Here is a 13,026-nt window from a genome sequence, read left to right on the forward strand (position 1 = left end):
AAGGGTCAGAGTCCTCCGTTCCCTGTTAGGGCGCACTCCACTCGAGCGCTCAGTACTTCCTGGGCCTTTCGCCATCAGGCGTCAGTGGTCCAGGTATGTAAGGCGGCCACCTGGTCGTCGGTACATACCTTTACAAAATTCTATAAAATTGATGTGACGGCATCGGCGGATGCCTCATTTGGCCGCAAGGTGTTGCAGGCCGCAATTTGAGGAGACCGGTGGTCTACCTCGAGGGTTTTTTTCTGTTTGAAAATTTTTTTGTTGAGTCTCATCATTAAGGATGAGCATTGTAAACTTCTAGTTGGCACCGGTTGGGCCTTCTAGATTGGGATTTGATTTCCATTTTCCCACCCCTCAGTTGTGATACTGCTCTGGGACGTCCCGAAGGTGGTGTATCACCGAGGACTACGTCTGTCGATGAGCGCTAGAGAAAAATGGATTTTTGTAAAATCTTACCGTAAAATCCTTTTCTCTTAGCTCATCGACAGACGTAGTCCCCGCCCCTCTGTTTTGGAGTTGGGTTGGGTTAAATTCTCTAAGCACTGCTTTTTCACATAACTGATTTGCTGAGGCAGAGAGAGAGAGGATATACCCTCTGGGACTGCCCCTAGGGTGTGGCCAGAGCTTTTTAATTTCCTGTCTAGTCCTGCTCCTGCGGAGGTAACATAACCCGAAGGTGGTGTATCACCGAGGACTACGTCTGTCGATGAGCTAAGAGAAAAGGATTTTACGGTAAGATTTTACAAAAATCCATTTTTTTTTATGTAATTGGATGATGGATGCCAGTAGAGCTTCACCACATCCACGAAGTTAAAGCTGACCATGTTGGGATGGAAATACGATCAGTTTTGGAAGGACCAGCTGAGTTTTGATCCATTTATGGCCATTCCTGCTTTAGAAAAGTCAACTGAATGATCAGCTTCTCTTGAATGGAAATGTTTGGAAAATGTTCATTCAGTCTGAAGCTACAGTGCCAATCAGTGTATTCTGACAGCGGTGGTGTCTTGCTGTCAGAATACAATAATACAATAGGGAAGATTCCTCCATCCACCTCGCTAGGGTGGATGGGGAAATCCATTTTTTTTTCTTCTTTTAAAGAATGCTGGCTGGCTGATCCAAAAAAAAAAAAATCTATTACCAGTCTTAGCTTGCAGAAAAATATGTACTGATTGTTCTCTTCTTTTAGGAGACCCCAGCACCCACAGAAGCTCCAGTTGTAACTACTGAAGCAGCAAGAGTCAGGATTGAAGAGGAAAGTGAAGCCAACCCCAGCCCAACAACATATGACTACAACTATGGTGTGCATGAGGATTACTACTCCCCACAACCCTACGAAGACACAAACTACTCTGAGGTGGATGAAGGAGAGAGAACCAATGTGGATGAAGGATCCATTGACAGAACTGGCGAGGTCATTACCAGCACTGTGACCGCAGTCAACAACGTAAGTGTGTCTGTCGCAACTGTACGTCTCCTCAACTATTCAGCATATTTGGCGACTGCATAGCTAGATTCACCCATTGGTCGTATACAAAATCTAATCATCACATATATCACACAGCAGGGGAGGTAAACTGTGAAAATCATGGTAGGAATTATTTCTAACTTGACACATAAGGTAAACTAGAATTTCCTTTTAAGCCAATTCAGCAGACCTAGCACGACGCCTTTTGGCACTGACAATAATCTTCTAGATCAGGGGTATGTAAACTGTGGCCTTCCAGATGTTGCAGAACCACAAGTCCCATGAGGCATAGCAAGACTCTGACAGCCACAATCATGTCACCCAGAGACAGAGGCATGATGGGACTTGTAGTTTTGCAACAGCTGGAGGGCCACACTTTGCATATCCCTGTTCTAGATTTTCCAGTCAAGCCTATTCACTGCAACCGAAGGGTCAGCTCCCCCCTGCATTGATATTTTCCCAATCCAAATAATGGTTTCAGCCTTCTCTGTAATGTATAATAAAAAAAGAAAAATAGTCCAATTGTGAGAGATTGAGCCTACTTACTACTGTAAATGGGGGTGGAGATACAAACTGCTGTGGCGAAATCTCACAATTGTGGAAGGGGCAGAGACGCAAATTTCCAAGGTTTTCTTAAAAGTTAGGAGATAGATAAATCCATCAATGTTATCCAAAACTGCAGATTTCCTTTCCCGGCCGCATTGTATGGGGCAGGTATTTTCTAAAATCTTTACATAGTATACAGCTGTTTCATCAACTTTGAGGGTATATTTGGCTCAGTTCACTCGAACATAAGGCATGCAATATGTTCAATACTGTGAGTTATTTTAAGCATTATTTTTCAGCTCACTGGAGGCATTATCACAAATCAGCTGCACACACATATTTATTTATTTTTTTTTTTAATGATTTTTGACTTTAAAAGTCAATGCATGGGATATTGATCCTCAAAATAATGGTAGTTTGAGGCTTTTAATAATGGAGTTTTGATGAGGACAGCAGTAAGGTATCTTTTCCGTTCTAATGCTGACTATGCATATGTAGATTTCTAGCAGATTCATCAATCTATGCTAACCGTGTAAATGGGTAAATCCCCTTTGCTTTGCTACTGTATTCTTGACAGCTGACGGGTCCTTGCTGTCAAAATACCCAAGCAGTGCCTGCACCTGATTGGACACATTTCTAACATGCTCCTTTGACTAAAGTTAAATGAACAAAACATTTTTAGGAGAATAGTCAAGAGATAAAACAGGAAATACTAATTTGTCAATCTTGGTTAACTGGGGCTCTTGTCTCATCTCAGGGTACATTGGTGAGTGGTGTAGGAAGCTCCAGACAGGAAGAAAATGTCGATGGCGATTTCGCAGAGGAGACCATAGTCACCTACGATAACACTTATTCTGACCTGGACTACGATGTAGACAAACAAGAAGAGGATCTGAAAGGATCGGCTGTCATTGTGCCAGAGTACGAGGTAACTACAAATTAGTCCTCCACTGAAAATCGGTTCTGTCACTGAATCGTCACTTAAATACAAACAGCATCTTTGTATCTCCATTGCGTCTGTGATCCCTGCGATATATGAACAGAAATAAAAGTCATGAGCGACACCTGCAGAATAGAAGGTGGCATTGCACTAGGTGAAAATAAAATCAGAGCTAAAATGCATAATAATAAAATATTTGTTTACCAACCAATTCCTACTTTGTAATTGCCAAAGTTTAGAGGCATTTTTTATATAAAGCAATGGGATGGCATATTTAAGAGTGTCTTCCCTCCGCTCATTTAGAAACAAAATATTAACTCTTTTTTAGATTCGTGAATTGTGTAATTTATTTAAGTTATGTGTATCCTGTAAAAAATGTGGCTGAACGGTATATACAGAGCATGATGTATGTTTCATCATTTGCCAGCATTGGATTGGAAGGCCCATTTGTGTATATTTAGGATTCAGGACTTTGGGTGGTGCTTTTCTGCATCACTCTGCCTCCATGTTCTGAATATTTAAAGTGGTATTTAACCCAAAAGCAAACATTTATTATATTGCAGCTTACCAATTCTTAGATGTGATAGCTGCATTCAATTTTTTATTTTTTTTAGGCTTTCTTTTCTTTTCTTTTTATCTAGTGACAAGTCAAGTCTGTTGTTTTCCAACAGAACAAGCTCTCCAACAAATGTAGCATTTAGAATATTGAGACAAAACATTTACCACTGACAGGGGTGCTTATAATGATTAGCTTGTATCTATTCATGCAACACCATTATCCCAAAAAAAAAAAAAAAAAAAAAAAAAAAAAAACTGTTGCTGTAACTTGTGTTACTGTAATGTGGAGTTTGGCTTCAATTTGTGATTTTTTTTTTAAATCTGCTAGTACACCTAACATTTGGCCCCCCTATTAGATTGTAAACTCTCGGGCAGGGCCCTCTTAATCATATTGTATTGTTGCTGTACTGTCTCCCTTTATATTGTGAAGTGCTATCCAAACTGTTGGCACAGTGTAAATCCTGTATTATAATAATAATAAAACTCTCCCCCCAAAAAAACAATGCTGCTGTCTGAAGCTGCCCCTGTGCTCCTTCATCCAGAGTGGGGGCATATTGAGATTCAGATGGTTCAGCTAGAACTGGCCAAATTTTGGTGTGTGTACCCCTGTCTGTTCAACAGAAACCGATCATTAGACTGGCCTCTGTCAAACAGTCCTGCTAGAACACCAGCATCTGATCAGAGCATGCAGCCAATGGCTACAGCGCTGATCTATGTCTTCTGATGGGGGGGAGTCCCCACTATAAGAATACAATAGTTCAGTGCGGGAGATTCCTGCATCCACATTGCTTGGTCCACCCACCTACTGGTCAAACGAAATGAAAACTCTGCGTGTATACCCTGTTTAATACAGGTGGTGTATTACTGGCCAGATCATCAGGTAAAAAAAAAGAAAACTAATGCAGCTACCATATCTATTGGTCAGTAAAGGCCCGTACACATGTACCGATAGTCGGCCGACCGATCGGCCGTCTTTTGTCCAGGGCTGTCCTGTCCGCTGAAAAGTGCAAAAGACTGCACAAGAATTTTGTCCGCCGACTGCAGAAGTGATGTCATGTGATGGTTAACTTTCCCTGTGTTTTTTCTTCTCTGAGCATGCCCAGTCTTGCAAATCTGCTTATTGTCGGCCGAATTCTGTACTGACTGGTGAACAATCGGCCGTTCTGGTGTTGGCCAACAAAAATTTTAATGCCTGCACGACAGATTCTTTTCGGCCGAAAGTGCGCTGTCGGCTGTCGGAAGCATCATACTAACAATATAAAGTAAATAACCGCGCTAAGCCAAAGAAAAAGCAGCAGCTGTAGTGGGAGTCACTAAGTAGAAGATGTAAAGGGAGAGCTGCGCTAAATTGATGGAAAACCAGAGTCACCCAGTATGAACAAAATAAGGTAAACCCACAATAACAGATGGTACTATGTCAAATAAATTCTCCTGCAACACAGACACATGTATGTCACAAATTGTCAGCAGGCATAAATACAGATGTGAGAAATAGTCCATCAAAAGAGTCCATAAGGTTGGATAGGTGTCCAGTGAAAAGGGTGAAGCCACACACCACTTTCAACGTGTCTAATTCCACAGGTGCCACATGCAAAGAGCTCAAGATCTGCTTACCAGAGCTCATAGGATTATGAGCATAACACACATGTCCACAAATGGGCCAACCAAAATCGACCATGTGTAGCGTAATACCACTAATCTTGGGCGGATGACCTCGAGCTGAAATAGGAGCCTCTCGGTGTTCCACGTTCCAAAAAAAAGAAGGGTACGATAGCGTAGTACGTCCACACAAGTTTATTATACATAGGTTAAAAGAAACACTTACATTGTAAAAAAGAACAAGCGCTTGTAATAGTCTAATACCGCCCGACTTCCGGGTCGCGTCGTGGTGACGTCAGCACGCCTTCCCTACGCCGTTTCGTGACACCTCACGTCTTCCAGGGGATGCGGGCGGCGCGCTGACGCACCACTTAAATAACAAACAACAGACCACCTCCTCCGCTGTCACGCGGGACGGAAGCCGCCATCTTAACTAATGGAATGCCACTACCCAAGAGGTTTAACACCAAGGCAGGCAAAAAAACCCATAATCTCAAAGACAAAGCCACCGGAAGGGGCTAGGTCCGTATCGATATGCCATTTTAGACAAAAAGCTACATTGCAAAACAAACATCGTGTTGGTCCAAAAGCCCCCATGATGCTGCAATCAATTATACTGACAAACGGTGTGCAGTTAGCCTCAATATCATAAAAACTTCACAAATGGGCAAACGCCCAATCGGCCATACTAAATGCTGGCAAAGTGGAAAAGGGAACCTGATCCATATAGCATAATGACAATAATATGAATAGATACTGGTATTTAAATAAGTCTACCGGGGCAGACAAAAAAGTAATTTGGGCAAAAGTAAGGATAGATTAGACCGTAATCTCTATATTACTAGATACTGTCCAGGCCCTTCTAAAATAAATAAACAATAATCAAAGTTCACCTATGTGACATTACATGAAATGTCCACATAATGGAAATGTTAAAAAAGGGGACCAATCTTTATCCCAAATCCATACAGCATAAACGCAGCATCATGAAAACCCATGGACACTACCCGATGCTTGTTGGTAAATACATGTAAATTACATAAATACATATAACAGCATTTTAAATATGTCAAGCATAGCCAAATAAATACACACTTTACGTGCGAACAAATGAAGGCAACCCCAAGTAAAAGGATCTGGAAGGTTTTTAAATAAATAAGAAGATCCAAGCAGCAAAAATAAAAGGTGAATAGATAAAAATTTAAATAAATAAAAAATTCCTTTTACAAGGAAGCATAATCCAAGGGACAAAAGGGGTTGAGAAGGATCAGATGAATACATAGACCTCAAGAATTATCTATGAATGCGTTCACATCCGTATCAATATTCAAACCAAACGGAGTGAACGTCTTCATCTTGTAGATCCAGGTCATCTCAAGTTTGGACAATCCCCTGACGAAGGGTTCCCCTCTCCAATGTGGAGAAAATTTATCGATCCCGAGAAAGATAGTACCTCGAGGGTCCTTGTTATGCTTGATCCTATAATGATTGGAAACAGAGTGTTTCCTGAAGCCCTTCTTGATGTTAGCAATGTGCTCGTTGCAGCGCACTTGAAAGGCACGTTTGGTCCTGCCAATATATTGCAGGCCACACGGGCACTGCAACAAGTACACAATCCCTGTTGAAGTACAAGAAATACAGGGCTTGATAGGGAAACTGACACCCAAGCTGGTAGAGCGAATATCCCTGGTATTTCTCTGTTTGCATGCATTATAATAGCAAGTTTGACAACGGTTACACTTATAGTAACCCTTGAGTTGATCAAAGAAAGTAGGCTTAGGCCCAGGTGCATCAAGAACGTTCGGTGCCAATTTGTCACGCAAAGTAGTGGCACCCCTAAAGATGACCCTGGGTTTCGTGGGTAAAACCTCTCTCAAGGTCCGGTCATTTTTTAGGATGTGCCAGTGTCGTTCTATGATGTTTTTTATCTTTCTATATTGAGTGGAATAGGTGGTCACAAAGGGAGCAGTGTAAGCAGACTGTGTGATAGCTGATCTAGTAGAGCCAGTTAACATGGCAGATCTATCCATAGCCTCCACTGTATTGAGGGTCCCAGTGAGAAAAGATTCCTCATAACCCTTGTCCAAAAAACGGTCAGTAAGGACCTGTGCTTGACATACAAAGTCCTCGTGACGGGTACAGTTGCGTTTGAGCCGCATATACTGCCCCTTCGGCACAGCTTGCAACCAGGGGGAGTAATGACAGCTGTCTGTCGGAATGTAGGCATTCCTGTCGGTTGCTTTGAAGTATGTTCTTGTAATAAACTTGACCTCATCACGAGAGATAGTCAGGTCCAAAAAGTTAATGGACTCCTGGCTGGCTTCAAAACTGAGTTTAATACCTCTGTTATTGTTGTTCAGTTCTTCCATGAACGCATCCAGCTCAGATCTAGGCCCATCCCATAGGAGGAGGACGTCATCAATGTACCTAGCCCAGAGCAAGATCTGAGGTTTAGCACTATTATAGATGACGTCCTCCTCCCACTGGGCCATAAAGAGGTTGGCGAGTGAGGGGGCATACTTCGCCCCCATCGCCACTCCTCTATCCTGGCGATAGTATTGCCCCCCAAACCAGAAATAATTAGATCTGGTGGCAAATTTGAGTAGATCCATAATCAACTGGGTCTGAAGTACAGGAATATCAGAGTCCCGGATAAGAGAATCCTCCACAGCCTTCAGTCCCAATTCATGCGGGATTATAGAATACAGGGAAGCCACATCTGCTGTGACAAGCCACAGGCCATCTACTGGGGCAATGGTTTCCAGCATGTTAATAACATGCCGAGTGTCCTTTATGTAAGATGGAATAAGCCGTACCAAAGGCTGAAGATACGAGTCTATATACCTCCCCACCCGGGACGTCACAGAGTCTATGCCACTGACAATGGGACGGCCCGGGGGGGAGGTCAGACTCTTATGTATCTTTGGTAAGTAGTAAATAATAGGCGTTCTTGGGGCCTTAGGTACCAAATAAGTCTTCTCTTTCTTATTCAAAATACCCAGAGAATGACCTTTGGACACAATATTTTCCAATTCTCTCTTATAACGGGTACCAGGGTCTTTTGCCCCCTCACTCGCCAACCTCTTTATGGCCCAGTGGGAGGAGGACGTCATCTATAATAGTGCTAAACCTCAGATCTTGCTCTGGGCTAGGTACATTGATGACGTCCTCCTCCTATGGGATGGGCCTAGATCTGAGCTGGATGCGTTCATGGAAGAACTGAACAACAATAACAGAGGTATTAAACTCAGTTTTGAAGCCAGCCAGGAGTCCATTAACTTTTTGGACCTGACTATCTCTCGTGATGAGGTCAAGTTTATTACAAGAACATACTTCAAAGCAACCGACAGGAATGCCTACATTCCGACAGACAGCTGTCATTACTCCCCCTGGTTGCAAGCTGTGCCGAAGGGGCAGTATATGCGGCTCAAACGCAACTGTACCCGTCACGAGGACTTTGTATGTCAAGCACAGGTCCTTACTGACCGTTTTTTGGACAAGGGTTATGAGGAATCTTTTCTCACTGGGACCCTCAATACAGTGGAGGCTATGGATAGATCTGCCATGTTAACTGGCTCTACTAGATCAGCTATCACACAGTCTGCTTACACTGCTCCCTTTGTGACCACCTATTCCACTCAATATAGAAAGATAAAAAACATCATAGAACGACACTGGCACATCCTAAAAAATGACCGGACCTTGAGAGAGGTTTTACCCACGAAACCCAGGGTCATCTTTAGGGGTGCCACTACTTTGCGTGACAAATTGGCACCGAACGTTCTTGATGCACCTGGGCCTAAGCCTACTTTCTTTGATCAACTCAAGGGTTACTATAAGTGTAACCGTTGTCAAACTTGCTATTATAATGCATGCAAACAGAGAAATACCAGGGATATTCGCTCTACCAGCTTGGGTGTCAGTTTCCCTATCAAGCCCTGTATTTCTTGTACTTCAACAGGGATTGTGTACTTGTTGCAGTGCCCGTGTGGCCTGCAATATATTGGCAGGACCAAACGTGCCTTTCAAGTGCGCTGCAACGAGCACATTGCTAACATCAAGAAGGGCTTCAGGAAACACTCTGTTTCCAATCATTATAGGATCAAGCATAACAAGGACCCTCGAGGTACTATCTTTCTCGGGATCGATAAATTTTCTCCACATTGGAGAGGGGAACCCTTCGTCAGGGGATTGTCCAAACTTGAGATGACCTGGATCTACAAGATGAAGACGTTCACTCCGTTTGGTTTGAATATTGATACGGATGTGAACGCATTCATAGATAATTCTTGAGGTCTATGTATTCATCTGATCCTTCTCAACCCCTTTTGTCCCTTGGATTATGCTTCCTTGTAAAAGGAATTTTTTATTTATTTAAATTTTTATCTATTCACCTTTTATTTTTGCTGCTTGGATCTTCTTATTTATTTAAAAACCTTCCAGATCCTTTTACTTGGGGTTGCCTTCATTTGTTCGCACGTAAAGTGTGTATTTATTTGGCTATGCTTGACATATTTAAAATGCTGTTATATGTATTTATGTAATTTACATGTATTTACCAACAAGCATCGGGTAGTGTCCATGGGTTTTCATGATGCTGCGTTTATGCTGTATGGATTTGGGATAAAGATTGGTCCCCTTTTTTAACATTTCCATTATGTGGACATTTCATGTAATGTCACATAGGTGAACTTTGATTATTGTTTATTTATTTTAGAAGGGCCTGGACAGTATCTAGTAATATAGAGATTACGGTCTAATCTATCCTTACTTTTGCCCAAATTACTTTTTTGTCTGCCCCGGTAGACTTATTTAAATACCAGTATCTATTCATATTATTGTCATTATGCTATATGGATCAGGTTCCCTTTTCCACTTTGCCAGCATTTAGTATGGCCGATTGGGCGTTTGCCCATTTGTGAAGTTTTTATGATATTGAGGCTAACTGCACACCGTTTGTCAGTATAATTGATTGCAGCATCATGGGGGCTTTTGGACCAACACGATGTTTGTTTTGCAATGTAGCTTTTTGTCTAAAATGGCATATCGATACGGACCTAGCCCCTTCCGGTGGCTTTGTCTTTGAGATTATGGGTTTTTTTGCCTGCCTTGGTGTTAAACCTCTTGGGTAGTGGCATTCCATTAGTTAAGATGGCGGCTTCCGTCCCGCGTGACAGCGGAGGAGGTGGTCTGTTGTTTGTTATTTAAGTGGTGCGTCAGCGCGCCGCCCGCATCCCCTGGAAGACGTGAGGTGTCACGAAACGGCGTAGGGAAGGCGTGCTGACGTCACCACGACGCGACCCGGAAGTCGGGCGGTATTAGACTATTACAAGCGCTTGTTCTTTTTTACAATGTAAGTGTTTCTTTTAACCTATGTATAATAAACTTGTGTGGACGTACTACGCTATCGTACCCTTTTTTTTTGGAACGTGGAACACCGAGAGGCTCCTATTTCAGCTCGAGGTCATCCGCCCAAGATTAGTGGTATTACGCTACACATGGTCGATTTTGGTTGGCCCATTTGTGGACATGTGTGTTATGCTCATAATCCTATGAGCTCTGGTAAGCAGATCTTGAGCTCTTTGCATGTGGCACCTGTGGAATTAGACACGTTGAAAGTGGTGTGTGGCTTCACCCTTTTCACTGGACACCTATCCAACCTTATGGACTCTTTTGATGGACTATTTCTCACATCTGTATTTATGCCTGCTGACAATTTGTGACATACATGTGTCTGTGTTGCAGGAGAATTTATTTGACATAGTACCATCTGTTATTGTGGGTTTACCTTATTTTGTTCATACTGGGTGACTCTGGTTTTCCATCAATTTAGCGCAGCTCTCCCTTTACATCATACTAACAAGCCTACAATCGGCCGATCGGTCGTCGGCCGAATATTTACGGCCGACAATCGGTACGTGTGTACGGGGCTTTAGCTGCAATATTTAATATTTTAATAAAATTAAAAGCAGAGAGAAGTCTCTACCGCAGAGTAGGAAGACCAAGGTAGCAGCTAGAGATGCACTGACATTTCGTCAGCTGAAACATATCAGGTGAAAATGGTGTTTTTGGCATTTTGCCGATAAAGAAAAAGGCGCTGAAAATGGCGCTAAAAACGCATGCAAGTTTGCCTCAATTTTACCAGGATTTTACTGTGCTTTATGGTGTGTTTTTCATAGGTCATGTGACTCACAAACTGCATAAAACAGGTGCATTATGGATGCGTTCTTGCTGCGGTTTCAATGCATGTCAATAGGGTGGTGCGTTTTTGGTGCAGTTTTTTTTTTTTTTTCAAATAGCCAAAAATGCAGCAAGCTAAATTTTTTAACACCACAACGAAAGCATAACAGACCAGTGTGAAGACATACATAGAGTTTAAAGGCTCAGTTCACACTGGATGCAGTGCAAATTCACAGCGAATGTGTGGATTTCGCATCGCATCAAAATTGCAGCCTGTTCATCCAAACTGATTGCGGAGTATATGTGAAGTTAACGACACCCCACAATTGGTTTCCAAACGCAGTGCAATTTGCAGAATCAAATCACATTGGTGTGAACACCCATGCGATCCGATTCTAGTGCGGACAAAAAAGGGTCCTGCCCGCGTTTGCGAATGTGGTGCGATTTGAGCCATACAAATCAATGACTCAAATTGCACCTCAGAATAACCGCATGTCATTGGCACAGGAATGTACTGCAATTCCTGTGCAAAATAAATGCAGTGTCCCGCACCAAAACCTGGCCCAGGATGCATTTTTCTTGAGGTTTTTTTGTACTCAAGGTGCAGATAGAGGCCAACAATCAAATAATATTCCTTTAAATTCATGATATTAATTAAAAAGTCAAATATAATACAATTATATATAAAAATATATATTTTAAAAACTGTAATTTTCGTTTTCAGATAAGTGCATCCTGCATTTTCAGTTTTGGCACCAAAACTTCCATTCGGTGCACCTTCTAATAGCAGCATTACATACAACAACATATAGGCATTGTAGCAATATTCAATGGGATCTTAGAGCCCCCATATAGCACAGCATAGAATGAACAATTGCAAATACAGTATCTGGCAGATAACAGCCTGCTAACAACACAGAGGTAAGGATCGCAGAGGACTGTATGGGTCCTGTCCCTAGTGTGGGATAGATAGATGAAGAGGCCGACAGGGAAGATGACAACCAAGGGGACCACACTTTTTGGAAATATTTTGGGCAGCCCCTATGCTGGTAGGTTAGTTTCTCTCTCTCTCTCTCTCCAGTATGTTGTTAACTGCATCTCGCCATTGTGACATGGTAGGGGGACGGGAAGACGGCCATCTCTGTGCTACAAGTTCATGAGCAAGGAAAAGCAGACATATTTGTAACAATTTAATGGATGGTTGAACAGCATCCACAGGTATGAGGCTCAGGAGCACTACTTTAGGATCAAAAGGTAGTGGCACAGAGCATATTTACTGAATAGTTCAAAAGATGCTAGACCAATACCTGTATCATTTAGGACCGCACCATATATGACATTTTAGGTTTTGGATTTAATACTACTTGTGGAAGAGACCAGACTGAGCAGAGAGTGCCCTTGGCAGTCAGTTTTAGTCCTAATGCGTATGTGAATTGCCCTGTAAATTTTTTTATTTTTTCATTGACCGTAATCAGATAGGCCTTGAGATTCATTGTAATGATTGCAATCTGTATGACATTAGAGTGTATTTTGCAGATTTCTGGAGGTGCTCGGGGTGAGAAGGGACAGAAAGGGGAGCCAGCCATCATTGAACCTGTAAGTTTCCTACTTAATTCTTTTTTTTAATGGCTTAATAATTGAATTAATTTCTGCTAATCTGGCAACTTGTTGCACAAGGGGTCCATACACACCATTCTGGTGCAGAATGCATGCGTGTGTTGCAATAAGGCAGCCAGTT

General features: G+C 42.3%; 1 protein-coding gene across 3 annotated transcripts in view; it reads left to right on the forward strand.

Annotated features, from left to right (window-relative positions):
* Positions 1-13,026, forward strand: part of COL5A1 (collagen type V alpha 1 chain) — a 275,391-nt gene that overhangs the window by 115,508 nt on the left and 146,857 nt on the right. For all 3 annotated transcript variants that reach the window (XM_082264614.1, XM_082264613.1, XM_082264615.1), the window contains exons 7-9: positions 1,187-1,444; positions 2,769-2,939; positions 12,825-12,884. In XM_082264614.1, coding sequence (XP_082120740.1) covers positions 1,187-1,444; positions 2,769-2,939; positions 12,825-12,884 — 489 coding nt within the window. The remainder of the gene's footprint in view (positions 1-1,186; positions 1,445-2,768; positions 2,940-12,824; positions 12,885-13,026) is intronic.

The sequence above is a fragment of the Pelophylax lessonae genome, assembly GCF_965119305.1.
Source record: "Pelophylax lessonae genome assembly, chromosome: 7".
Taxonomy (NCBI): Eukaryota; Metazoa; Chordata; class Amphibia; order Anura; family Ranidae; genus Pelophylax; species Pelophylax lessonae.